General features: G+C 49.0%; 8 protein-coding genes across 8 annotated transcripts; 5 read left to right on the forward strand and 3 right to left on the reverse strand.

Moving 5' to 3' along the window:
• Positions 1-6,363: 6,363 nt before the first annotated feature.
• On the reverse strand, positions 6,364-8,387 carry EJ05DRAFT_138046 (uncharacterized protein). The gene is made up of 2 exons (XM_033739207.1): positions 8,002-8,387; positions 6,364-7,951 (listed from the first exon to the last, which is right to left on the reverse strand). The coding sequence occupies exons 1-2, from the start codon at positions 8,110-8,112 to the stop codon at positions 6,569-6,571; spliced, it is 1,494 nt and encodes a 497-aa protein (XP_033597368.1). The 5' UTR covers positions 8,113-8,387; the 3' UTR covers positions 6,364-6,568.
• Positions 8,388-9,571: 1,184 nt separating this feature from the next.
• On the reverse strand, positions 9,572-9,951 carry EJ05DRAFT_479325 (uncharacterized protein). Its single transcript, XM_033744653.1, has one exon. It carries the CDS (start codon positions 9,829-9,831, stop codon positions 9,628-9,630), a length of 204 nt encoding a protein of 67 aa, XP_033597369.1. The 5' UTR covers positions 9,832-9,951; the 3' UTR covers positions 9,572-9,627.
• Positions 9,952-11,877: 1,926 nt separating this feature from the next.
• On the forward strand, positions 11,878-12,943 carry EJ05DRAFT_138033 (uncharacterized protein). Its single transcript, XM_033739206.1, has 2 exons — positions 11,878-12,843; positions 12,928-12,943. Exon 1 carries the CDS (start codon positions 11,967-11,969, stop codon positions 12,468-12,470), a length of 504 nt encoding a protein of 167 aa, XP_033597370.1. The 5' UTR covers positions 11,878-11,966; the 3' UTR covers positions 12,471-12,843; positions 12,928-12,943.
• Positions 12,944-12,972: 29 nt separating this feature from the next.
• EJ05DRAFT_137952 (S-adenosylmethionine decarboxylase) lies at positions 12,973-15,131 on the forward strand. The gene is made up of 2 exons (XM_033739205.1): positions 12,973-15,060; positions 15,129-15,131. Exon 1 carries the CDS (start codon positions 13,333-13,335, stop codon positions 14,911-14,913), a length of 1,581 nt encoding a protein of 526 aa, XP_033597371.1. The 5' UTR covers positions 12,973-13,332; the 3' UTR covers positions 14,914-15,060; positions 15,129-15,131.
• Positions 15,132-15,985: 854 nt separating this feature from the next.
• Positions 15,986-17,237, forward strand: EJ05DRAFT_540959 (uncharacterized protein; the record flags this gene model as incomplete). Its single annotated transcript, XM_033749635.1, has 2 exons — positions 15,986-16,050; positions 16,169-17,237. 2 exons carry the CDS (start codon positions 15,986-15,988, stop codon positions 17,235-17,237), a joined length of 1,134 nt encoding a protein of 377 aa, XP_033597372.1.
• A 2,629-nt stretch (positions 17,238-19,866) lies between these two features.
• EJ05DRAFT_138219 (uncharacterized protein) lies at positions 19,867-20,179 on the forward strand. Its single transcript, XM_033739208.1, has one exon. It carries the CDS (start codon positions 19,920-19,922, stop codon positions 20,127-20,129), a length of 210 nt encoding a protein of 69 aa, XP_033597373.1. The 5' UTR covers positions 19,867-19,919; the 3' UTR covers positions 20,130-20,179.
• On the forward strand, positions 19,879-21,779 carry EJ05DRAFT_540960 (uncharacterized protein). The gene is made up of 6 exons (XM_033749636.1): positions 19,879-20,234; positions 20,287-20,394; positions 20,446-20,499; positions 20,682-20,770; positions 20,830-20,959; positions 21,018-21,779. The coding sequence occupies exons 1-6, from the start codon at positions 20,200-20,202 to the stop codon at positions 21,673-21,675; spliced, it is 1,074 nt and encodes a 357-aa protein (XP_033597374.1). The 5' UTR covers positions 19,879-20,199; the 3' UTR covers positions 21,676-21,779.
• A 1,226-nt stretch (positions 21,780-23,005) lies between these two features.
• EJ05DRAFT_533119 (uncharacterized protein) lies at positions 23,006-27,314 on the reverse strand. The gene is made up of 3 exons (XM_033749108.1): positions 27,019-27,314; positions 23,903-26,965; positions 23,006-23,844 (listed from the first exon to the last, which is right to left on the reverse strand). Exons 1-3 carry the CDS (start codon positions 27,091-27,093, stop codon positions 23,260-23,262), a joined length of 3,723 nt encoding a protein of 1,240 aa, XP_033597375.1. The 5' UTR covers positions 27,094-27,314; the 3' UTR covers positions 23,006-23,259.
• Positions 27,315-27,421: the final 107 nt, after the last annotated feature.

Genomic DNA, 27,421 nt, shown 5'->3' on the forward strand with positions numbered 1-27,421 from the left:
GGATTGAGAATGATAATATCAGATATCAATTGTACAGGTAACTTTATCTCGTGTCCTCTATTCTTATATCGTGGCATAAGATGGCTTATCAGTTGCCAAATGCTACCCTCAATCGTCCGAGCCACTTCTTCAGACTGTCAACTTCTCGATGCATTCAGAAATTAAATCCAACTTCTCGATCACGACCTCTCCCCAGGACTCACTGGCGTCGTGGGCTCAACTCTTCCTCGGTTACATTCTCCCATCGAGGTATTCCAGTGAACGTCTCGCTTCCCCTGCGTTTGCTGTGAACGTTTGCATTCATAGTGGCTGCGACCGATACGACAGAATTGCTGGATGGGATCGTATGCTTTCAACTCAGATAGCGTCTATGTAGAAGTGTCTTAGCATCCATTGGAACAAAATCCCACGTGGGAAATCTAAATCACACAAGAAAAGACCAAGAGACGAGTCCTGGGAACCCTTCAGGAGGTTAAGGACCTCATGGGAGAAACAGACATGAACTCCCAGAGGAGTAATAAGGAGATATGCAGCATCCTTCTTGTTATAGCGAAATTTAGTGGAAATAGGGACTGTAGTACCCCTACTATAGCACACATTACATCTACTAAATGATGTCCTCATGGAAAGAATTAAACTGTTATATACAAGCATAGCTACAAGACCACATCTAACAGTATGCGTATTACATTAACCGGACGGGATGCTCGTGCAATAGTCTGCTTTGAAAGTATTCAGGAGTAGCGACTTCACTTTTATGGACGTCAAAAGAGTGGTTCTCTTTATGCCGTACTATAGTCGACGCTAACAAGAATTTCAGAGCGAGGCTTACAGTTTCTAAGCTACAGGACGATTATTTCATCGCGATAGTAAAGAGTAGTGGCTTCTCTAGCTATAGGAAGCAAACCAACCTAGGACAGTACACGTCTCTAGCTTCTCATCTCTAAGTACCTTGCAATGATAAGCATGATTAAGTGGCTAAGAGGAGTCATGTTACGGGATGTAGCCGCTGGGTCCCAAACGGACGTGTAGATTCAAGCTCATATCATTCTTCTTTCGGACAGCTGAATATAACCTCCTAGTTCATAAGCTCAGCAAGCTAAAGATGGCAATTAAGATCATGCATCAAGATGTTAGTAGCATGAAGTCTGCAGCGAAGAAATCCTACTCAAGGTTCTTCCCCAAAGACAATGTACAGCTTGCCTCAGGGGTTCGTTTAGCAATTCTAGAAAAATGACAACACACATGGTGAGCTTTGCAACGTGCCTTCTCGCCTTCGATCATCTGGACTACCTGGAGCAACTCTTTCGAGAATCCCAAGGAGAGAATATTCAAGATTCAACTCTAGTCCCAACGTGCGACTAGGGCCTTTGCCACTCTTGCTCAGTTCAGAGGCCATAGAATTGATAATGATGTATGTGAGTTCTTTATCTGCTCTCATATTCTCGATGCTAGAGCTTATGACGCCCTAGAATTTCTGGGACTCTTTGGTAACCTTTTTGCTTAGGTAGTACAGAGCAGCGTCTCCGGAGGTTGGACGCCTATTGGTCTACTATAATGCTCGCGAGGGTAGTGTTCTTGACTGGAGCTGTAGGGGTTTATGACGCTTGATCAGCTCCCTCTTCAATTTTGGTTCTCATGACCTTTGTGAGCTTCTAAGTGTCATGAAATCAGCCTTGGTGGGTTTGTCGCGCTGTGACTCTAGAACAGCATCGGCAAAGACTACTTCTGCTTTAATACTCTTGTTGACTACTTGAGAGGTTACGAAACCTTATAAGAGCATGGATATTCTAGATGACCCCCCTATTGAAGTAGCAACCTTTTTCCACTTAGTCTTGCTACTCCCTTTAGTATGTCTACCTGTCTTGCTCGATATGTTCGAGGAGTTTGCTATGACATTGGAGATGAGATCATATAAGACACTGTCTCTGTACTTACAAGAGACTTGGAAAATTCATCGTGAGCTTGCGTAAGGACGAGAGTCCTATGAATAGTGTCAACATAGTTGATACGCCTGCACCAGTTCATCTACCAATTAGTCAAGCAGATGGTCCGCTTATGGTATCCACTTAGAATATAGTCCTAAAATGTACGCCATATAGTTCCTGGTGCAGAGACTCCTATGGCTCCTAGGTTTATTCATTACCATAGATATAGTTAGATAGCCTTCTTGCCGAAGGTGATGCATAGCGACTCCCTGTTCCTAAATACCATCCTAGACCAAATAGCGAGGCTGAGGTACTTTATCTTCCTTGTAGAGGACACAGTCTTGCTGATCTTCCGAAAGGGCCGTTCACTGTCCAAAGCAGGAATACACATACAGATTACATCTGTTCTCGACTCTGACGTGGCAAGTCCACATTCTAGCATGCTTCTTCACCATCTCTAGAATAACTTCTATTATAATAAAGGGCGAGGTATGTCTACTAAGACTGACTTAGTAGATTACTCATGTGCCGTTCTTAAGAAAAATCTTAAACCAAAGCTAAGGTCGGCTTGGCAGGCTGATATAATAATATTTCTTATTCCTTGCTTGATTAAGTAGTTATACTTCTGTTGAATTCCAGAACGTATGTAGACATTAATCTTAGAAATTTCGATCTAGTCCTTAGGAACAGTCAAGTATAGCATGTCAACCTAGCGGCGCTTATGGAGAGTCATTACCGAAGTATCGGTGTTTAACAAGTAAATTCCTTAACCTAGGAGGCTCTTTCGTTATATTCTACTACATAATAAGATATTATATATTTTAATTATTGAAATCTCTTTGAGTTTATACTTACTAGCTATATAATCTCTTTTTTATGTATACGTACTTTACTCTGTCTATCTATTCTAAGTGTTATGTATATTCTACGAGTCACGTGTATTCTACCATAGTACACGAAAGATACGTATAATAAGTGTGAATTCATGACCTAACTCCACGCCCCCTACTTATGCATGTTCCTTTCATAAACCATAAACACGATCTAATAATCTAATATACATCCCACTTTCAAATAGCCAAGATCTTCTACCCCCTGATACCCTGTTTCCCTTAACTCCCCTGATAACTCCCCAATGTCCTGTCTAGAGAAAGTCTACGGGCGACGCATAGCCGCTTCCTGGCGTACAGACGCACACTGCTGCTCGTACTGGCGCCGTAGCTCTCGTATCCTGTCACGGTTTTGCTGCTCGTACCTCTGGAGATACGGCACTAATGCTGGTGCTGGCTCCCCGAGGGCCATCATTTCCGTATGGTACCTGTTGTGTGACCTAGCGATGGCTTGCTCGAGCTCTCTTTTAAGGTGGGCGAGTAGTTGTTCCTCTCGAGAGGAGAGGTTGCTGCTGTTGTTGCTACTGCTGCTGGAGATCTTCTGTTCTGGTGACATCCTGGGAGAGTTTTGAGTTTTGAGAGGGTTTATGAAGATCTGAATAGAATGCTAGAGATCAGGTAGAGTTGAAAGTGATGTTAAGATAGAATAAAGATAACCTTTCGATAGAGGAGAGTCGATCAGGAAAGACAGGTAGAGGAACGGAGCTCTCATGTAGTAGGAGAGAGAGAGGGGGATTTGAAAGTGAACAAATTACTACCTCTAAATAAGGGGTTGTGCGGACTGCCAAGCCCAACATGCCGGTCGTCGGCGAAAGTGAGCTGTTATTGAACAACCATGCAAGTGTGAAGGCACACAAGTGATTAGAGTTGTTCTTCACGAGACGGAAGCACATGCCGAAGGGTATCGGGGCGGGAAATGGCCATGAACAGGCGCAGATCGCCAGGGTAGAGTCACATATGCTTCATATTTCACTGGGCTCGAGAAGGAGAGATACAAATAAACAATCAGAGCCTAAAATACTAATATCAGAGCTGTTGGTACACCCCAGTCTTCAGGCAATGGGGACAGCTAAGATGAGTCCGAACTAGACCGAATGAGTGCCTCGTCAATCATCTTGTTTGCTATAGTCACTGTCGATATTCTTTCCAATTCCTTTTCTGAAGCCCTTACAGCTAATGAGATACCTTGGGCCAGGTAAGTAACGACATCTCTGGAGAGATCAAGCTGACATCACATGGGATACAGTATCTTAACTTCTAGAGCGATACTGAATTAGACTACCCAGGAGTCAATTCCCGTAGAAAGAGCATAGTAACTACAACCCTAACAGACTCAGGGGAATGAGAACATCAATACTAACTAAGAACTAGAACCAGTACACACACAGCCCGTAGAGCCAGCATAAACAGCAAAGAACCCAAGAAAAAACACCTCTAGCCACACCGTGCACGTCAAACCTCATCCGAGCATCCCATCATAACACCGATTTCTCTCCTGCACTTCTTTCTGTAAATCATTTTAGGTCTTCTCCTCTAAGAATCGCATATCCTCTTCTTAAAATCTGTTCCTAGCGTCGTACACCATTAACTCTGTCACTCTCACTCCCAAAACACTCACATGTTCTATCTCCACCGGCATCCCAGCACACCCCCAAGCAAACACGGCATACGTCCTGGACTCTCTAATATCTCACCAGACGTGAGCATATACAATCGGATACAATCCAAGGTCCTAGATTAGGATTGTATGATTAGTCACTCTAAAAGTACGGATTAAGCTTAGAATCTATACCAAGGGATTGAGATTGATTGTGTTAGATTAAATAAAGTAGGGTATATACCTATATATAGCCCGGGGCCCTATCTTAGGCCATATTCAGGCATCATTTCTGCCTAAGGCCTGTACTTTAGCCTTAGGCTCTAATATAGTAGCCTTAGGCAGAAATGATGCCTGAATATGGCCCAAGATAGGGCCCGCGGCTATATATAGGTATATATCCCACTTTATTCAATCTAACACAATCAATCTGACAAATCGGATTGAGATTGTACCGTCTTGGCAATCATTTTGAGGCGTGGATTGAGCTTGTATTCTCTATTAAAATTTTGGCCCAGATTGAGATTGCACAGATTCGGATTGTATATGCCCATCTCTGTATCTCACCAAGAAAAACAATGATCCCACCGCACACCTCTCACCTGCGAACACATACTTTCCACAGCTTCCCATACCTCCCGCACTCACCTGACCCTCACAAAGCAGAAAAACAAAACCAAGCCCTGGGACATCGAAATCGACCTCGGACACGCTCTATACATCCGGCGAGGTCAGCATGCATGAGAGCATCAATATTAGCATCAGCTTTAACATGAGTAATAGCGTCAGTGGGGGCACTGGCTCAACATCAACATCAACATCAACATCAGTATCAGCATCAGCCCGGGCAGTGACATTGAATCAGTGTCGGTATCATCGTAACCAGCGTCAAATTCGATATTAGTATCAAATCAACATTTAGAACCGTCCGCATCAGCATTTGTATCAAAATCGACCACAGCGCAGCCAGCATCAGCGTTAGGACGGGCGTAGGGGAGCGTATCAACATATTTCATATCAAGGGCGTAACTAACAGAAGAGGGGCAGAACCAAAAGCGCAAGAGAGGAGAGTGAAGAGACGGTATTCCTATAGTAAGCGTCGCAGTGCATTCTTCGCTGTCAGGGGTAGTCTTAGCATTAGCATCACCATCGTCAATCAACATTGACCCCAGCGCAGCCAGCGTCCGACGCCAGCGCAGCTGACGGTTAGGGCAACTAGTGAATAGGAGAAAGGGATGAGAGAATATTGGGGCTGATAAGGGCACAGCATGTGTGTGTAGCACTAGTGCTTAGACAAGATGGGGATGTGTTTAAGAGAGGATAAAAGCAAGACAAGAGAGGGAAGAGAGGGAAGAGAGGGAAGAGAGGGAAGAGAGGGAAGAGAGGGAAGAAGCTGGACATCCACAGCTAGCATCACAAGGAATTCGATCCAGGGCAGCATTAGTGCTGGCATCAACATCAACATCAACGTCCTGCACAGTTCGCCCTAACACCAGCGCAGCTGAGTGTCAGCAGGGGAGGTAGAGAAAAGGTAACTCAATAGAGTATGCTGTGACATGCGTGTGATACCAGTACCAGGAGGAGGGAAACCCATATGAGGGAGCATAAAAGGACAAAGGAAAGAGAAGGAAAAAGAGCGGGAAGAGACAGGACATCTATAGCAGCATGGTAGTACACTCGACACAGTCAACATCAGAGGCGGCATCAGAATCAACATTCTGCGCAGCCAGTATCAGGAAGTGAGTCGTCGCATGTGAAAAGGCATAGCATGGCATGAATATACCGCTCGTTAGTGCTAGCTAGGATAAAGGAAGGAATAAGAGAAGGAATAAGAGAAGAGCAGGAAGGTTATAAGAGGAGGATCTCAAGAGCAGGAACGATTCGTCAGCCTGAGCATCGTGGCCTCGTGTAAGCCAGGGGCATGCATGGCGAAAATACATTGAGAGAAATTGGATTAGGACTTTGGAATATATGACACATGAAGGACTTCATAGCCTTGTCGACATACGACATGTTATAAGTGGATGAAGAATATGGGGGCGAGGAAAGAAGTTTGAATGAATATGGAGGGTCTGTCTTCATGGTACTGTCATTTCTCGATGGAACGATCAAAATTGATATCCAGAAGCCATGTGTTTGACATTTACTGTAACCTACCGCCTTCCTCCCCTTGACTTGCCTCCAAAACCAGGCCCTCTGCCCGAGCCCCTCCCACTCGCCAACTTGACGACAAACGCGCCTCTTTCGATAGTATTCACAAGCACAAAGCCAGACGGGAAGAGAAAGTGGCTCCAGGTGCCAGCAAACTGCACAATTCCACCCACCGCATCGTCCTCAGGGTAGATATCGAAGAAGCCCTCGACACTGACCTTGCTTCCAGTCGGGTCCCTGCTGATGCTCCTGACATCATGCACCCACAGTCCGGCGCCGTAGTTACTCTGATACGCGAGACCATCGACGATATACAGGTTATGATCAATCGTCTTATGGTCCGTCGCAAAGAACGTCCCTGTCCACTTTGGATTGCGCAAGTCTGTAAAATCGATTATATGCGTGACTGGACGGCCGCTGGCAGCAGGCCCCTTGCCATCACGCTCATCGAGCTCGTCGTTAAGCAGTACGTACTGGTGCCAATTGCGCTCCGTCCACCAGCCCTGATGGCAGTACGTTGCGCCCGGGTAGCTGAGGCGCGAGAGCACTTCGGATGCAGGACGGCCGGATTTGCTGCTGGCATCGTAAACAGTGACGGTGTCCTCGTTGTATCCGACGCAGATGTTGCGGCCACGGAAGCTACGGTCAGGGCCGTTATAAGTCACGCACTGTGCGTCGTGCACGTATCCGTCCTGGCTGGCGCAGCCCGGAGACTTTGGCACGGATGGATCGGAGAGGTCTATGTACTGTAAACCAGAGGCACAGGATTGATTGCGTGGCTGGGCGCCGACGGCGATGGCGTATTCGTTGTCCCAGTCCACAACGACGTTGTGCGTGCGGCCGATGGGAATGGTGTCAGAGAACAGGCCGACGAGGTCCCTTTGTGGGTCGAATGTCACGGGCGAGCTAGGGTCGATATGGAGGAGTTTCTTCATGTCGAAGATCTGAACGTTGTGACCGACGGCTTCGCTGCCGATGATCACAAAGTCGTTCAATACTCGGATCTCGCGCCATCTTGAGCCGACGCTTTGAGCGGGCAGGCGACCGAGATATATGATTTTGCCCTTGTTGGTGATTTCAACAAAGGCAGCACCTGAGAACTGGCCCACGATACCGAACTCCCGTCCATCCTTTGAGGTCCATCCCCAGGAAGATGAGCCGGCGGCTTCGGGACCGCCCAGGTCGGCATGGTTCTTGAAATCGTAAAAGTCCATATTCTTGCAACGGAAGGTTTGATTGGCGTTTCCGGGCTCGACGATGGCAAGACCATCCTTGCATTTGACGCGGTCATTCTTGAAGTCAGGCTTCAGGCTGGACCATCTGTCCCAAGAGGGCCACTGATCAAGATCATGGAGGCCTACGGACTCGTCGTGGTCCCATTGTTCCTGAGTAGGTGTTAGAGCTGTATGAAGGCGCAGGACAGAGTCAGACGTACATTCTTCATGGTCATAAGCCGTTGATGAATGGCGCCGGAGGCGTACTCCTCAACAGCATATTCGGCAGCCTTGACCGCCAGCGGCGCCAATAGAACCAATGAGAGCTTCATTGCAAATGCCCAACAGCAATAAACTTCTGAAATGAGCAGGATTGAGCAAGTATTCGCTTCGTAGTGGTAGGTTTATATAAGAACTGTCATCGCTTTCCTCCGGTACAGGACATTTGCCTCTCTGCCATATCTTCTCGCTGTTCGTCATGATAGCAACCTTGGTTACATCTGGGCAAAGCCACATTTCTGGGCAGGTTAAACTCTTCCAGAAGGTAAGATCGGCACCGCTCATCCGAAAGAAGAAGGTACCACACCTACTCTACGCGCAAGGCCTCCCTTCGCGGTCGGCTATCACTTGGCTCGACTTGGCTAGCGTGTGTTTATGTTAACCTCACTTGGCAAATCGATTTGTAGCACAGTATCTTGATAACTCCCCGCTCTTCAAGACTTACTATGACCAATTAATGAAGTATCCACAGGTTCAGCTGTATGTTCAGGGAGGATATTGCAGAAATGGGACCAAGGTGAGCACCAAGATGGCGAGTTCGGACGATCGGCAGTGCGCTTGGCACCAAGCCTTTGCCTACGACGATCTGGAGGATCACACGGCATGCTCTGTATGAGACACAATCTGTGTAAGGCGATGTGGAACTTTAGAGAAGCATTGGAACTTGTCGGATATCTGTATCCTCCTGTACGACGCTGTCATCGTTCTCGTGATGCTCATCAACTAACTCCAGGAAAAGTGCACACTGCCAAGCATCGCGGCCTTGCTGACATGCAGGCGGAATCGCAAGTGCAATCTTACTTCGGCGGGGTACTCAAGATAGCAGGTAGGGCTTCACCGACAGTCATACGTTCAGATCTTACGTAGCTTGCAGGTATTCGCCAAATTGTACTCAGATGTCTATGCTGTGTTCGACTCAAATTGGGCATTGTACTATGCGAGATCATCTACAAATCTCACAATGGTTAGCGCCAGTCCAACGAACAGAACGGTCATGGCGACCCTAAACTCGCGCCTGTGAAGACGATTGTAATTCTGTTCGAAGATCTGCGCACCGTAAATACGAGCGTTGTCGGCACTCATGATGACCCTGCGCCAGATGTAAGCATATATGTCAGACAGAAGGATCTGTGAGTTACATAGCTATAGCAATCGCTAGCGCCTCCAAAGCTGTACAGATTAGGCTCCAGCTCCATCATGCGATAATCAGCTAGTGGCTGAATGTTCCCAATGTTTGTGTTCACATCACACGATGAACTTTACCCACCCTGCCGGCCAAGAATAAGGTTGATCAAATAACTCAGGAGATACGTACTCATACCTAGAGTAAGATAAGATGCCCTGACTTCATCGTGAGACAAATTATAGACTGGCGAAAGTGTATGTTCCGCTCGCCCAGTCCGCCTGATCCACCTGGAATTCCCTGTCACAGTAACAACATGCTACTTGGAACACGACACCTGCTTAGCTACGCCTTCACTGACATCGATATAGGCAGCTGTCCATTTTCGACGCGACACGAAGAATCTGCTCCTGAGCGACGCGACATATAGTTGTCAGGTCTGCTATCATTGAAGTATGCCGAAATGTGGAGATACGACAGTGTTGGAGTTTAGAATGGTACGAGAGTGTCGATTTCCAGACTGAGTATACAGGTCAAGGGATAGTATCATAGTCCTGTTTTGCGTTCTACCACACTGGGCAGTCATGCATATGCCACTTGGCTGTCGAGAGTGCGCTTGGTGGAAATGTCTAAGACGCAACATTTCCATGATCGCTTGATCGTTTTAGGTCCTGGAATAACACATCTTTGTCCGATCCGCTCTGGCACTCTCTGTGCTGGACGATTGGCCCGACACTCGATGTTTGGCTACGTCGGTATGTATGGCGTGCTCTCGCAGGTAATGCCCATTCGAACGTCGAAAAAAATAAGCTGGAGAATGTTCAAGGGGCCACTCTGGAAACCTTCACCGTTCGCTTTCGCCCTTTTGATTGACATATATCGAAAGACTGGAGCCCCTGCTCCTTGCCTACCATTTGCCATCGTAAGTGGTATGCAGACACGAACAGTATGTCAGTATCACCAGGCCGAAAAGGATTCGAGCTGTCAAGGCGTTGACAAATTACAGCGATAAACCAACGAGCGTTCCGAAGCTGTCGTTCGTGTCTGTGTCGATGCTGGATCCGAGATGTAGGTTATAATCCGCCCTATAGATTTCCTTAATATAAGGAAAGCTCAGATTAGGCTGCTGAGATAGCAGTTCCTTCAGAGCTTCCAGATAGCTGAACCTATTGGAATGAGACATGTGTGGCTTGTAATGTTGGAAGAGATTGCCCAGACCTTGCTTGTGTAGCCACGGTCCGCATTTGACGACGGAGGCATAGATACCACTTGGAGTAATGACGATGATGTCCAAGAACTTCATGAGATGACTTTGACGCAGTACTGTTAGACTAATGATATATATAGGCTCTCTGTTGCAAGTCTAGTGATTGAGCTCCGCTGAGAGCGCTCTTGACGCGAATGCCCGCACGGCCACAATAGTGGACAGGTGAAGAATTGCCAGTGCGTTCTTTTCCATACGTGTTTCTAGCATCTGTATGAGGCTCGATAAGTCGCTCGCCTGTCTATAGCAAGTGCGATGTACTTTCAGGGTTGCTTATTTGGGGGATAACTTGGCTTTCCTCTGGCTGCACTTTATAGAGCCCGTGCGGGATATAGGTAGTTTAGACATGGGCGTGTTGCTGCACGTCGACAATCGAATTGCGATCGATTTCATAATATTTGAAGTTCTGTTGCGCAAGATTCGATTACCAAATTTACCCAGTTAATCTTAGGGCGTTGTTGGTGACAGATCTGACGTCACTTTAGGCTTTCCGAAATGAGATAAGGGACAGCCTTTGTATTGAAATACTAAGGCTATAAATGAAATATGAATTTTGAGGGTGATAGGATCGATGTGCGGCTTCGTATACCTGTCGCCAGGAGTCTCATCCTTTACGTGTTCGAACTCACATACCTGGATAAGATGTCTGTGAAATCTGAATAATAACTAGATCTATCTTACTCTTATGCAGCAGATAGACAAGAAAAGTTCACGGAGTCGATTTGATTGTGTCTTCTCGACGATAGCATCGATCGCAATCCAGCGTCAGTCCATGTAGGATCTTCTAGTTCGGCATGTCGCTTAGTGTTCCACGTCGTGTCTCGACTTTACGCTTCCTGTATGGATGGATAATTTCACAGAGCACGGGAGTCTGCCTTGGAAGTTGGCACAAATCCTCGGCCGAGAAAGCATTAGGTAAGCAGACGGGATGCCAGCTTGGTATCCAGGGCAGCACCTGATGTACATATGATGATGCCTCAAAGTCTTGGACGTGTGAGTGGGAATAAGCAACCCAGGCAGCGCTATCCGTGATGTTTCTGTGATGGCGAGGTCAGTCTCAGATCAGCATGGACTGTAGCAAGTATTCACATATTCCTGCTGGAGGTGTATTGATCTCAGAAAGCAGCTAGCATAATATTAGTGGTATTTCTCCATTCGGTGCAGATCTTTGAACAGGTGGTGATACATGGGTCGCCCCGGTGCTGTAATTCTTACGGATCAGCATAACTGCATACTCGATATCATTAGTCAGCGTTCTGGAAGCATAGCACTATGCAGGCTCCTGCAGGTACAGGAAGAAGCAAGACTGAGGTTGCGATCTGCCATAACTTCCTCTTCGTGAAACCCAGTCCTCCTCATACTGGAGCCGTTGCAGAGGCAATTCTGGTAGGCTGTCAAGTCGGTGACGATGTACAGAGACTGAGGAGCGGCATGGCCTGACCGATGGGCGAGTGGAATATCGGTGGCGGTGTAAATCGGCATGCAACCTACTGCGTGAGCTTCTACATATTAGGACTTGCATGGTACGTCAAAGTGCTGCGCGCTGGCAGTCTGCGCCTTGTGCGTGGCCCCGTAACGTGCCTAGATCAGACGTAGTGCAGGCTTCATGCTGGCAAGTCATTCCCATCCTTGTCGTAGGGATTACAGTTTATGATATTAGCAACTTTTGTGTGAAATGTGACGCATCGGATCCCACCGCGACACGGACAAGTCGACGCATGAAGAGTTTATCTGGGGAACGACGGCAGCGGAAGAAAAGGGCCCACGAGGCGGAGGAAAGGGCCTTGCCAGCGCCGGTTAGGACTTCCGAATATGCCATGGCGAGGTGGGCGAATCCGAAAATGATACGATGCAAAATGGCGCATTTGCAATTTCTCTGCGTGGGTGAGGCGTTCGTTGTAACTTGCTGGCATATTATTATTCATTGCTGTGCGAAGCCTAAACCCAAAACCCAGCTCGGGGCACTGAAGCCTGAAGAAGCCTTAGAAAGCCTGAGGCATCAACACTCTTTAAATTGCCATTGATCCCTCCCACACCACTTTTCTTGACCGCAATTCGTACACATTCACTTCTTACTGTTAGCCATACAAACAAAACATATCAGTACTTACTCTCACAGCCGGTTCGCAGTAGTAGTCGTTTGCCACTACGAATACCGGGACCAAGGTGCGTTCAGTGTCCAATGCTGGCACTAGAAGCTCGCTTAACGCAAATTCTGATGACGTTAGTTAAAACAACAAACTTCATCTCCTCGACTCTTCGCTCAACTCGGATCTTCGCTAACCCGCCAATTCCACTATCCAATGCTGTGCTAAGCCGTCTATACATCACTTCGTCTACTCAGATTTATTTTATGAAATCGCAGAAGCTCGCGCGATTCCTCGTACAGCGTTCTAAGTGAGTCTGCTGTCCCACCGCCTCTCTGCCTGATCGCGCGACAGTCGACAACTTCCGAATGACACACAGCTAACTCAAGTACAGGCCCAGATAACACGCACATTTTCACGTACTCAATCCCCATATACCTTCCCTAGCAGATCCCATCGTCTGCTGATCCCGGTACTTCGCCAAGGGTATCGGCTCAGTGCGACGACAGTCACAGTCGCCAACATTTTAGGGCGTCGAGCCTTCTTCTTGCTCCTTTCCGTCCGACCTCCCTAACGTCCGCCAAGGTCGTTTCTAGTATAAGATACATTGCTGCTGGCTTAAGCCAGCCTCCACTCTACACCCACCATCCGTGGGCCTTCTCTTCTCAGACGAGCACCGCACCGCTTGTCTGGGTGGCAGATTGTGCTGCACCTCGCCTAAAGCCACTGCAAACTGTCAGCCTGTCAAGACTTAATTCAATACAATTCCGTCGGCACCGTTTGAGGCCTCCTGACGGCGATGATCAATACTGAGATCCCAAAACACTACACCGCCTCGCCGTCCTCTCATCAAGGGACGCCACATCTGACCATCAATCGCGATGCGACCTTGGACCTCGACTCCAGCACTGCCTTTGAAGGTCCGGAGAAACTCCTGGAGGTATGGTTCAGTGCTTCCCCTGAAACTCTCCCGAACACGGTGCCTGCCAACGGGCTCAAGGCAGTATCACCGGAGACATGGAAAGAAATGCTGGATTTGGTCAACTGCAAGGTGCTATCCATTGTTGAATCTGAACATGTGGATGCCTATCTTTTGTCTGAATCCTCGATGTTTGTCTTCCCCCACAAGCTTGTCTTGAAGACCTGTGGAACCACCACTTTACTATGTGGTCTGCCCCGTATGCTTGAGATTGCTTCTCTCTCTGCGGGCTTCCCAGGCCTTGATTCCGACCTTCCGCAAGGCGTACCGGCTGCAGCAACCCCGTACCGTGTGTTTTACAGCCGCAAAAACTTCTTGTTTCCCACGAAGCAGCACGGTCCCCACCGTAGCTGGCGTGACGAAGTCCAATTCTTGGACCGAATGTTCCTGGGAGGAAGTGCGTACATGATCGGAAAAATGAATGGTGAACATTGGTACCTCTACATTACTGGACCTGACACACGTTTGACGCCACCGGGCACACCTGATTCGGACAAGAGCTTGCTTCTCGGAACGGAGACCAAGTACTTGAGCCCCCCTCAGCGTATGATACCTTCATTGAGCTCCGACGAAGCGCAGGACGAGACTCTGGAAATTCTCATGACCGACCTTGATGAGGAGAATGCTCGGCAATTCTATCTCGAGGACGCGAGTGCGGTCGCGGAGGGCAAGTTTTTCCAGAAGACTCGCGATGCGCGAAAGGCTGCGATTTCCAGCCTCGGGACTATTGAGGAGGAACATGGGATTAATTCACCAGCATCATGTACTAATGGACTGGGGACCTCAGATGACTTTGACGTGTTCGAGCAGACCTCGTCCGACCACTCGGGATTCTCCTCGGACGAAGACGACTTAACGTTTCCAGAGGAGCTTACAACTGAAGGACACACGCTTGGGACTGTCGTGTCTGAAGCCTGCGGGTTGTCTGATGTTTACCCGACAAACAAGTACCCCGATGCCAAGGTCGATGCGTACCTCTTTACACCATGTGGCTTTTCTGCGAATGGAGTCGTGCCGTCTCCTGAAGGACCTAAGAGCGGCCACTACTTTACTGTTCACGTCACTCCAGAACCCCAGTGTTCGTACGCGTCGTTCGAGACCAACGTTCCAGCACGCCAGACGGGTCGCGAAACTGCCGATATTGTCGAGCAGGTTGTCAAGATCTTCCAGCCAGGCCGTTTCAGTGTCACTCTATTCGAAGCGAAGGACGATGACAGCCCGGAAGGCACGCTCGGCTTCGGTCCCGCAGCCAAAAGCTCGCGACGCATGGAAACAATCCCTGGTTACAAGCGCATTGATCGTATTGTCCATGACCTTGACGGATATGATCTTGTCTTCAGGTACTATGAACGCTGGGATTGGAAGGGAGGTGCACCACGTATTGGCGAGGTCGGGGCCTGAGCCCTGCATTCTGTATGCCTGGTAAAGCAAGTAGTCGCGAAGGACAGCTGAGACCACTCTTTGGACCTACTGTTGTATAGCAAGTCAATCTTGCTTGCGACTCTGTACGTACCACAGCAACCTGCGAGCCCTGTAGTTGTGCCACATGTACGTCTTCCCAATCAAGATTACCTGTCATTTCCTTACATCATTCACTCATAGCTATTGAATTCAAGGTCGCTCGTTCTTAACTTTACTTTGCCTGCGTGCACGCTCTCGCGACATCTCATCTTTCATCCTCGAACCGTGCTCTTTTGGATGCAGCCCTCGCTGCACATTCATTGTTATTGCATGTTGATCTGAGGACATTGGGGTGATAGCTGCCGTGCATGCGCGAGTCATTGTGCTTGTATGCGTGTGTGAGTGAGATAACGATGAGACTAGGAAGGATACTGAGGGATCAGTGTGGTTTTTGTTACGGCTCGTTGGGCTTCCACTCGACTTACTCAAGCACGTATGATACTGTTGTCAGATCATCTTGCAACATTTTTACGCCATGTGTGGCAGTGTTAATCAGAGGACTAATTAACCTGTTTGCCAGCTTGCGGCAATATGCCATTACTGCGGTCTTGTTGGACCGTAACAGCTTTCGAGAAACTTGATCGTAGCGTCAATCGCGAGTTGACCCAAGACCAATCCGTGACAGCACTACCGTGGAATTTTCACGTTCCTAATCAATGACCCGACTGAAAACATACTATCTTGCGACATTCCGCCACGCACTTATCCGCCAAATTGTTCCAACGATTCTGATGCCTCATGAGCTGCCATGGAAAGAGAGAAACCTTAGCCAGTAAAGGGCAATTAATCTTGATGTACGTTTCCGCCTGCAACCGCCGTGTGGACGGGGTTCCATGGATTTGAAGGGCCAAGAATTTATGTTAGCGCGGTACTTTTAATGTGCTCTACATGTGAGGGTATATAAAGAGGTGCTTGCCCCAGGGTTCTCTTGGTTGTGATAACAGTCATATATATCGACCATACATACTACCAAATACGACACCATTCAACAACAACAACAACAACAACAAGGATGAAGAACAGCAGAGAGATCCTCATGCAACGCGTCAGACGCGAATGTGACGACCTCAGTGCACCGTAGGTACTCATTCAATCATCACTACTCACCCCAAATTCATCGTTCCTCACAATCCCTCCTCACCACCCCTATTTTATCTGTCACCCCTGGCCTGCCACCCTAACATTCCTCCCTCAGCACCGGCAACATCTTCGTCCGGTCCTTCAAATCACAATCCGCCAGCACCGCCGACCCCCTAACAGCCCCTTCCTCTCCCTCCTCGGCTAATCCCCCTCCCCAACTCCCATGTCTCCTCCAAATCCCCCGCGAGATCCGCGACACCATCTATGCCCTCGTCCTTGCCGAGCCTGGGTCAAACGACCTATGGCGACAAGCACGAACTCCCTCCGCCGCCGATGACCGAACAAGCACCTTGATCTGGCTCTCACGCGGCCCCCCTTCCGCCGTCAAAGTAGCCAAAAAACCCACCGACGACCGCAATGTGCAGTCGCGCTCATCCCGCGGCTTCCTCGCCCGCAACATCCCAACGGCGCTCTTCGGCACATGCAAGCAGACCCGCGCTGAAGCAACGGCCACCCTCCTCCGCATGCGGCGCATCGTCGAGATATGCGCCCCCACATCCCCCAATTACCCCTTTGCTTCCACTTTCACTCCTCCCAGCCGCCCATCACTCCAACAGTCGCCACCGCGGCAGAGTGACCACGGCGGCTTCAGTCATGTGGGTGCACTGTCGAGCGTGATATTCGGCTGGACGGCCGGATGTGCGGTTGTGCAGTGCCTGCGCAATGTGCGCATTGTGGTGCGGGTGGGTGGTGGTGATTGTGATGATGTGGATGGGTTGCGTGGGACAGGTGGATTCCTGGGGTTGGTACAGGCGGCCGGGCATTATGCGGAGGACTACGCGCCCGGAGTGCACGTGGAGGTTGTGCTGCAGATTGGGGTCGGGGTGGAGGATGATTTCGATTTTGATATTGGGTTTGCGGATGGTGAGGAGGGGGATGGCGTTAGGCATGGAGCTGAGGAGCATAAGGGGAATGATGCGCAGGAGAAGTGCATTGCACTGCTAGAGGGCCTGGTAGAGGCTGCGCGGAAGGGGCTGTGGACGCGGGAATTGAAGCCCGTGTTGTGTGTTTATGGATCTGGTGCGCGGATAATGGAGTGGGCGGCGCGGTATCCGGGGTGGGAAATCGAGGCGGTGGTGGAGAGGATTAGGTGGCATGTTGAAAAGGTAGCGAAAGAGGGATGATTATCAGGGGCGTGGTGCTGGGGAAGGTATGTATATATTCAGATTCGATTTTGTTGAAAAGCCTTACCACTTCAACACGTGTGTATATGGATGTCCTTGCCTCACAGGACTTTCTTCATGTCTTACTTTAATTCGTGTCTATCAAATGGTGATCTATTCTGGTTGACGTTGGACACAGGGTATATTCTACTCTTGTTTCATATTGTTGTTTATAGTCCGAAGTTAGTTTGATCTCACTCGCCTTGTCTCGAGATCTCAACTACATTCTTCTCTCTAGTGAAGAAGCTTTACGCGAAGGAAGGTGATGTTGGGCCTGATATTTCCTGTAGACGGAGAGCTGGGCAGTGAGCCATGCGATACACTTGGAACCCACTCAACACACTCGGCAATAACGTGGTAGAGGCAATGCCCGCTATATTATGATTCAATGTCTCTCTCGAATGCCAAAATTTGTAATCGCTTGAGGTTGTACAACAAGACCGGTATAACTCCTAGCATCACGCCAATTAGCAGGTCCGGCAGCCAATCACAGAAGACGTTCCCTTTGGCTAATTATTGCATTATTAGCGCAGCCCAAAACAGAGTCACTTCAGCACCCCCAAACGCCGCAAAGTAGCGACACAAGTCCTCTCCACTCACTCTCACGATCTTCCAACCAAACCAGTCTAGGCAGCTTAAGCCAGAATGATCAAATTTTCAATCGACACCGCCCCCAAGGCTGATTCAGTCAAGGAACATCAAGCCGGGCGACAACTGCCAAGCCGCCAGCGCCATTCCTCGCGCCAGCCTCGCATCGCTTACTTGACGCATCGCCAGGTATAGCTGCAGCTTATTACACCAACCGTATATAACGTTATGCCGATCGGAAGCGCCTACTAGCCGCGCTTATTGGAGCCCCCAAAGCCATCCTGCGGGCGGGAGGACGCAGACGCCGCCTCATGGCATCCTCGGGTTCCATGTGAACGGGTATTACAACGGTCGTGGTGTGGCGTTCGGGATGTGTGCTTGTGTAGAGAGAAATGCGGGGGGCTGAAGTCTGGACAATGTTCTTGGGATCAGGCTAAGAGATTCCGCCTGTTCGGCGGTGGTTATGTGGTGGGCTCTTTGACGAGCGTATAGCATAGCCCCTGGCTTGATTAGCATGTTTGGAGAACGCGTGGACTGTTGGTGGCAAGACATTCAATGTGTTTTGGTGTAGGACTTGTCTTGTAAAAGGCGTCAGAAAAATCTTGTCGTGGAAGAATGGATCATGCTAGGCAGAAGGAGGATCTGTTGGTTAAAGATAGGTAGTCCGAATGGAAACGTTGTAGATCATGGCATGGAAGCTGTAATTTACAGGTGGGAACATCACAATCTTTGATGTATAAGGGCGTTGGACGAATTAGGCTTTTGAGCAGGCCAATTCAGCTTAAGGTGCGTTAAAGTACGTCCATATCAGAGGCATCATAATATGTGCCATGGTACTGGCCCCCAGCCAAGAGGCGTCTTGCACTTGGACAACAGACTGTTGATTAGAAATGCAGACTCAAGTCTTGATCTGGTCCATCATATCCTGATCATACTAAGACATATTTAGAACAGAAGCTAATACTGCTATAGACGACAAGACGAGTCAAATCATGCGCCACCAGTGGCTTGTTACAATGCCATCACGCAAAGCTTGCGGATAAGTATATGCAGAAACTGGGGCTCAGGTTTTATCCTACATTCCTCGGATGGTAGAACTTGTGTTGATGGACTCTCAGTATAAGCGCCGTCTCTGATACGACTACAAGCTCTGATTAAACCTATGTTGCTATTCATGTATATGAGATCATCCACTGGTTGGCAGAGTTTCAGCCGCGACTAAATTGAACAGGGACCGTCCCTGCCTTGGAGACCTGTAGCAAGCCAGTCTTGGCGTCGCTTGCAAGGGTGGTGTAGCCAGAAGAGACGCATTGGGGGCTTTGACTGCGAAGAATTTATACTGCTTCTTTGAGCTCAGATGTTATAGCCACAGCATCGGACGTCAATCAAAGTTATTACATAGACAACAGCATCTCATTGTAGGATCAACGTGGCTGTAGACAATATACTATACGGCGGAGACATAGCGATTATAGTGAACAAGTACAGCGTCACTAGGCTAACGGCGAGTTCACAATTCTTGTATGATGGATCATCCGCATGATTCGATTGAATAGCGCCCGCGTCCAAGGACATACCAAAAGACATAGGAAGTACAGTGCATAAGTTGCAGCTGTGTTGTCGCATTCGGAACGAAAGCCAATTACATGCCAGATGTAAAGCTAGTGCAGCAGGGGCAATGTGCTGTTAAACGCGGCCGGGTTACGATTGATGATTGCTGTGTATATGTCCAGGTGCATCGAGCTGACATATACACACTCGGCATGGTCGAGGACTGTTTCCGGAGGACAAGAAGATTGGCTTGGCAATTCGGCTTCATCTTTGCTAATTTGCTACTAGGTAGGCTAGATGCATATATATGATTGGATAGGAGCAGCATACTCCGTTAGCCCAAAGGAGCTAGCTTTCCGTGCTTAGGTTTACTCTATCTTGACTAAAGATGCTAGTGAGGTGCGCTCGGTTAATCCTTCGAAGACGCCTTGCGGATTGGTTCGATGCTATCCTCTTCTGATCAGTTGTAGTACTTGAGCTGATCTACGGGCTGAACTGTACCTTATGCATCCTAAAGGCTTGATTTTATGGCTTCGTGCGGCGTGGTCCTTGGTATGGTACGCAATTTGGACAGTGCAATGGACTCTGGGCACACTATCATCACAGACTCCCAGAAGGGCCAGGCCCTCGCATTCTGTTCAATCTCATACTTATAGGCTCAGTTTCTCATTCGAGTCAAAGTTAGAAGCCCGCATACTACCAATACCGGATTAAATTTGAAGCATTCCAAATCAACTACAAATTGCAATGACAAAGCCTCGTCTAGGCCATAAAAAGTCTCGAAATGGATGCATGCAATGCAAAAAGCGCCGAGTCAAGGTAGGTCTAGAGAAATGCATGTACGTGTAGAGTCTGACTGACCTTGTCACAGTGTGATGAGCAAAAGCCCTGTGGTCACTGACACAACGCCGATTGTTCATTGCTGTACCATGATCCAAGGAAGAGTAGTGATGGAGGCAGCCCGCGACGCAGATCTCAAGTACGTATCACGATTATAGTCAGTAACTTGAGTTTGACTGGTATGATACAGGTCCGCATTCTACCAAGTATCGCAAGATCTCCAGCTTCATCCAGTGAAACATGTGTGAGTGAGACGAGTTCACTGTCTCCTCCACAACACCCATATCAAATGATCGATTCTCAAGCAATATCGAGTCCGCTATTCTCAAGTCCCTTCATAGACTTCGACAACCTCACATTCGATCACAACCCTACAGGCTGGATTGATGACCTCGAACTTCTGCACCATTACACAGCATTCACTAGTGCAACTCTTGTACAGAGCACAAGTCGATTGCATGTCTTCCAAGTAGCACTTCCACAGCTTGCATTTTCGCACGAATATTTGATGCATGGTCTGTACAAGTAACACCCCTTGCTCTCGTAGGGAATTATTTAAGACTCACAACTCCAGGTATCCTTGCGCTTTCGGCTCTTCATCTAGCATACAGATGTCCTGGAAGACGCAACGAATACACCCTGATGGCCACTTACCACGAGCAGATTGCACTTGGAGAGTTCCGTGCAGCGCTATCTCAAGTCACGTAAGAACATGTCTTACGAATGAAAACATGCAGAGGATCAGTACTGAATTCCTCATAGCCAAGATAACTGCCACGCCCTTCTTGCCCTCGGTGCTCTCCTCGCCATCATGCCTTTCGCAAGCACGGCCTCCCAACGCTCCCTAATCCCAATAATCCCAAGCATGGACGAAATCGCGCAATCGTTTCACCTCATCCAAGGGATCAAGAACATCCTGCAATCACCATCAGCCATTGGCATCGTACAAAATGGACCCCTAGGTCCGCTACTTCGATGCGGGTCGCCTGTTGCGCCAGGCACGCTAGGCGGCGCCTTCGCAGAATCACTAGACAAACTCGAACATCTGAACAACGGAGGTATTGTCTGTAAGTCAATGCCGGCAGACCACATCGCTTGCAAAGGTGCGATAGCGGGTCTGAGGCAGACATACGCGTTGATCCGTGCAGAAGACGTGGTGAGGGAGTTTGCCGTCTGGACTTGGCCGTCACTCGTGCCAGCGCGATTCCTTGATTTGATCAGGCAGAGGCATCCGATGGCACTGGTTATTCTGGCTCATTTTGGCGTTCTGTCGAATCTGTTTGTGAACTCCTGGTTTCTTCGGGGCTGGGGTGCGTGTGTGCTTCAAGGGGTGGTAGGAGAATTGGATGCAGCGGGACTAGGGATGAGAAGATGGGTCGATGAACCAATAAGGTGGCTCAGACAGGGTGTATCATTGTGAAAGTTCCAGCTTCTTTGTCCTGTGTGTTAGCGTTGTTGGAGGTTGTCTAAGGGTGGTCTGCAAGTTCTTCGTCTTGAGCGTGGCATTGGAGGCGTTGTACTGAGCAATAGATCTGTGGACAACTCACAGCTATTACGAAGAATCTCATATATGCTTGTATGTCCTCGATGTCTGAGCTGGCACCCAGGCGAATCAAAGCCGTATCCAGACATCAAGCAGCTCGGACCTTCTGCCCCTATTCGCCCATGATCAAAATACGCGAAAACATACTTTCCAGCATATACATACCATTTCTTCCACTCCTTAACATCCAGAATCCTGAATTCCCTCTCAACCGCCTCACCTATAACTTCCATCTAGCAGAACCCCGCACACTGTCCACCAACCACGAGTCCCATCAGACCGCCCACCAAGCATAGCCCTGCCCAGCTTCCTGCCAAGCTCATAAGATCCTTCCGCCCCCAAGTCCCACTTCGAAGACGTCCGGCAACGACCGCCCCTGCTCTCCGGCATCCGTGGACACCGGCACCGTCCATTTCCAAGATATTCAAAGCCCGCGCAAAGCATCTCTTCCACAAACTCCGAGTCTGGCCAGTCTGCTGACCAATACCCCTCTGCATCACAGGCTTCACAGCTCTTACGCACAAAAAAAACCACCACTTTCCTATATCAGAATCAGTGATACGATCTTAAAACAATAGCCAGTAATTCCGTAAGCATCAGACACACACCAACAACACCAGAGCTACAAACGCATGGCCAATGCCATACATACATACGTACATACATACATACATATCATGCACGCCCTCAGCGGCCCGCCGCCAGCTAGCTAGCTCAGGCCTCCCAGTCCCCACTTAGTCCATCCACCCCATGTAAAGGCCAATTTTCAATAGAACGATTGGTCCAATCGTCTAAGAGCCTATACTGAGTAAGGCCAGATATATATATGCATGGCCATGTCAGACGCGGCTATATATAGAACATCTCGGCAGATCTGCTACTACTGTAGTAGCCAAGGGGAGATTGAAAAGGTGGACATTAGTTAGTTGGTGCTTGGGCTGAGTTCTACTTCTCTCATTTTTTGTTTTCGTAAGGGTGTACCGGTTATGAGCAATCCCCCTTGTTGACATGTGGCTGGGATTTTTCGTTATCGTACATTGGCTTGTATGTTGCTATTAAACTAGTACAGATGGCTGTCTTTGGACCATGGAGATTGTTGAGAGCCAAGATTTCTCACCCACATTCGTTTGATACATAGTTGACCTCCAGACTTGTACGGCATTGAATTCACTATGCACACGAAAATTGCAAGGCTTCGAAATAACGAACTGAATTAAATGGATGACATTCTGCTAGATATTTCAATGCCTTTCATTGAAACCTTTAGTGGTTCGCTATACATCATCTCGATGCGCTGCTTGATTTGCGCCCCGTCCCAACTCGTTGATATATGGCACCGTGGCACCACAATATTCCACATGCAAATACAATACTCCAGACACCCTGCATATTCGAGTCCCTCTTACATGTTTTCATCACTCAGACACACACAAATACTTCCATACAGTTCAGAGCGTTCTATCACCCACTCTCCCACTCTGCGAAAACACACCACCTTGCACTCCGATCAGCAAGCACTAGGCCTCTCCATGTGCCCTTCTCTCCAATCTTAATCACAGTCTCCCATACACTTCCATCGCCACTCTCATGGCTACTGACCATATGCTCGCCCTTTCTGATAAAGCGAATAATCTTGCCCGTCGGACTCTGGATCGCCAATTTAGCAGGCTTTTGCTGACCAGGCACTGCATTGCCACTTGAAGAACCAGAGGAGTTGCTTGGATGCGAATACTGGCTCGTTGATGCCGATGTCATTGATAATGCTGAAGTAGGGCGCGCGAAAGGATTCGGCGAAGCGGCGCGCGAATGTGATGTCGCTTGTATGACTTCTGCTCCTGCGTAGGGTGCAGACGGGTGTTGGCGAACCTGAAACACGAACGTATTATTCAGCGCCAACCTCGCGCATTGCGGTTGCGCAACATAGAGATCGTGGCGCTGAGCATGAGGGGTCGGATGAATTGTCACAAATTCAAAAGCCGGATTTTGGCCCACATGCGTGAGCGGTAGAGCAAATGCCAGAGAGTGCGGATTTGATTTGATTGAATGCTGCGGAGTGATGTCAGCCTACGTCCTTCGGTATAGAATCAGAATTGTAGCTACGTACCATTAAGCCTCGCTTTCCGGCGTACACCTTTAGCACGCCCTGGCCCGCATCACTGGGAAGTAGTGCTTTGATGGTGTATCGCTTCTGACCGCCGACCCAATCTGATTGGGCGAGGGCGCGCTTCTTAACTGTATTTCCGTTCTCGAAGTAGTCGCCATCGTTGTCTTGGGAGTAAGCACCGGCTTCGACCTCTGCGACAAATTCAACGTCCTGAGGTACGAAACAATGGATATGTGCGAGCTCGAGGTTGTCAAGACTGAGAAGACTTGTGTCAAAGTCGAAGATCTGGAGACTATTCTTGAAGTACGGTGGACAAGCCGCTGGCAGGGCAAGAAGGACCTCGTGAGATAGAGGTGGGCATATGTGCTGTTGTTCTGGTATAATTGGAATGTGCGTATAGCATATCTCGATGGGTCGAGCGAGGAACCAGAATGTTTCTGCCACCTGGGTACTCGCGCTTGAGTATAGGTGTCGTTTCGGGTTTGATGGATTAGCAAGACAACAGTCCATTATGCGCCATTGGCCATCGACGATAACAGCATTCCACCAGTGATTAGGTCGCATTGCAGCAGTCATGTCAAGCTCTTCACCCGGTGTTTTGAGGTATCCATTGACTACTTCGGCATGTAGTCCAACGGCGGAGCACATTTCCATGACCAAAACGGCGGATTCTTCAGCGCATGCCCTCCTAGACTGAATGACACGACGTGAGTCGATGTCACCCACGAAGTCTTCCTCCCATCCTATCCTCTCACTTACCCAGGTGAATATGGCGCGTAATCGTTGAACGTCACTTCGATAGGGCCTGCATACATGACCTTGTGCAAGACTTCCAGGATTAGTCATCGGCGGCAGTGATTTAATAAAGCGCACGCTTTTATCAACTAAGCTGAAGTTGACACCTGAGAAGTCAATGGGATCCGATACTGGCAGACCATCCAATCCTTCGTCTCCTTCAGCATTCTCGAGGAGTATGTCGACTGGGTTGATGACTGGAACGTCCATCATCTGACATCGTTCAGCCCTTTCTTGTCTCTCGTTTTTGCTCAGTGAGTTGGAGCGATTCACGTCTCGTCGGACTTGGACCCAATCAGAAGCCCCGCCCAATCCCATGTCGCGTGCTGGGCTTGACATACCCGAGGGAATAGAACCGGAGATTCCCTCCAGCCCTCCCAGAATTGACATCGACTTTCCGAGGCGGGATTGTGACCGAGACTGCGATCGAGACTGCGGTCTACTCGAAGACCCTACAGCAATGGTACTCCTTGCGTTTGCTGCACCAGTCTTTGCAGACTCCACCATTCTTTTGAAAAAGCCACTTCTCTTCTGCTTTGGCGTTGTAAGACCACCGAACGGACTGCCCGATCCTTGAACATTGGTCTGCCACTGGTCCTGGTTCCCAGATGCATGACTTGAGTGATAGGTGATGCCAGTAAAAGGGGTCTCAGGCCTACCATCATCAAAAGTCGCTCCACTTCGAGTCTCCATGACGCTCATAGGTCTACCAGTTGCCCACTTTCTACGAGCGAGGCTACCAGCACTCGTTGCGCTGAAACCGCCAGCACTCATAATACTTTGCCCTGTCATTTGAGTGCTACTGCTGTTCTGTGTGCTCTTAGAAGCCTCGGTCGAACTAGACTTGGTTGTGAATGTCCTACCAAGAACCTCTTTACCAATTTCAACAGCGGACTTGCGATGTCTGAGACGTTTGGACAGACTGCGCGCGAGCCCACTTGAGTTTTCCCTTTCCATGGGGCTCACAGGCCTTGCATAAGCTCCACCTTTCGGTGGTGGCTTTGGCGGCTTATCATTTTCCGTACACTGTGTCCCAGAAGCCTCAGATTGAGCTTCTTCGGCTTGCATCCTGCGTAAACGACTTTCCATACGTCGAACGTAGCTGCTTACATTCCCATCACCTTGGAAATCATTGTTCACATAGCGTCCCTCAATCTCCTCGTCTTCCCGTTCTCCAATCCCAAGTGAAGTCTGAGCTCTGAACTTCTGTGGTCTCGTTGTGTGTAAGTCTTCGAAGGCTTCTGGAGACCAAATGCCAGGCGCAGGTTTGGCACTGTCGCGAGAAGTTGTCTCTCTAGGCATTTCCATACCATCAAGTGATGCCATGACGTCGTTCATCGCGTTTGTGAGCGGCGAAGGTGTCATATTCGTTGGACGAGGAGATGGAGGCTCTGGGGTGTGGTAACCGTTTGTGGAGGCGTTGTGCTCCGGGTGCATTGGAGATGGTGCTCGACTGGTCGTATTTAAAACTCGGTGCGGTGGAGGAGGCGGCGGTGGAGGAGAGGCTTCAATGTCTTCGCGGCTATTATATGGAGCTGGTGAAGGTCCTCGTGAGTATGCTTGATATTGCGATTGGGGTGCGGGCGAGGGGCCTCGCGAGTAAGCTATGTATTGTGATGGTGGAGCCGGTGATGGGCCGCGAGAGTAGTCGAAGTGCTCAACTGGGGGAGCTGGTGATGGGCCCCGAGAGTAGTTGAGATGTTGAACTAGAGGTGCCGGAGAGGACACTCTTGAATATGAATTGTTGCGAAGAGGAGTAGGGGAATGTGCCCTGGTTCTTGACCCTCTATATGCGAGATTTGCGGGAGATCTTGTAGAATTATTGCTATTGGAATGAGCGAGTGGGCTGGGAGATATATTGCGGCCTTCATTTGATATCCGCTTCATGGCAGAGTATGGACGGTGCGTGTTTATGCTGCCCGTAGGGGTCAAATTGGGTGAGCCTCCGCTATCCCTTGATATCTTCCTTGCTGCAGCCTCCGGGTTCGGTTGGCTAGCTGCGTGATATGCTTGAAACGGTTTCCTGAATACGCTCTTAGACTTTTGTGGCGATGGCTTGGTCAAACTTCCAGCAGGGCTTTGCATGGGCGGTAGGGGACTTGGGCTTCGGTTCACAGGATCATAATTCTCGAGGACCTGGACAAAGTTCGATGGGAATAGGCCAACCATGCGCTTATCTCGTTTCAGCCTCCCCATCCACCATGATCCATCACCTGCATTGAGGCACTCTATCATGTCTCCTTCGATGAAGCCTAGGTCGCGCTTGGTCTACGGAGAGTTCAAATTAGCATGGGCTCAGCTTTCGTGTACCGGGCGCATACTTCTCCTCCCCACGAATATACCGCTTTACACCAGCAAGGGAATTTTGTCGGAAGACCAGGCGCAGGTGGCGCCATGGCTGTATAGAGATGTGGAAAACGAGTGTGAACGTCTGAAGGCGCGCGTAAACACGCGATGGGGCGTGCAGGTCGAGTTCATACAAATGCGAAGCGTAAAGTTAACGTAGAGATGTTGCGATAGGATATGACGAAAAGAGAAAGTGAGCGACGACAAGTACGATGCGTGAATGATCGAGTCTAGCAAGATGCTCTGAGGTCACCAACCCTGACGATGAAATTCCAGGGCCCGGAATGTTTGGCGCGCAACGCCACGTTGGGTTGGCTTAGCAACTGCCGCCAAGCAATTCGTTATCGATAACAACTAACAGCCGGGGCGGCATCGTGT

Source organism: Pseudovirgaria hyperparasitica, assembly GCF_010093815.1.
Source record: "Pseudovirgaria hyperparasitica strain CBS 121739 unplaced genomic scaffold EJ05scaffold_15, whole genome shotgun sequence".
Classification (NCBI taxonomy): domain Eukaryota; kingdom Fungi; phylum Ascomycota; class Dothideomycetes; order Acrospermales; family Acrospermaceae; genus Pseudovirgaria; species Pseudovirgaria hyperparasitica.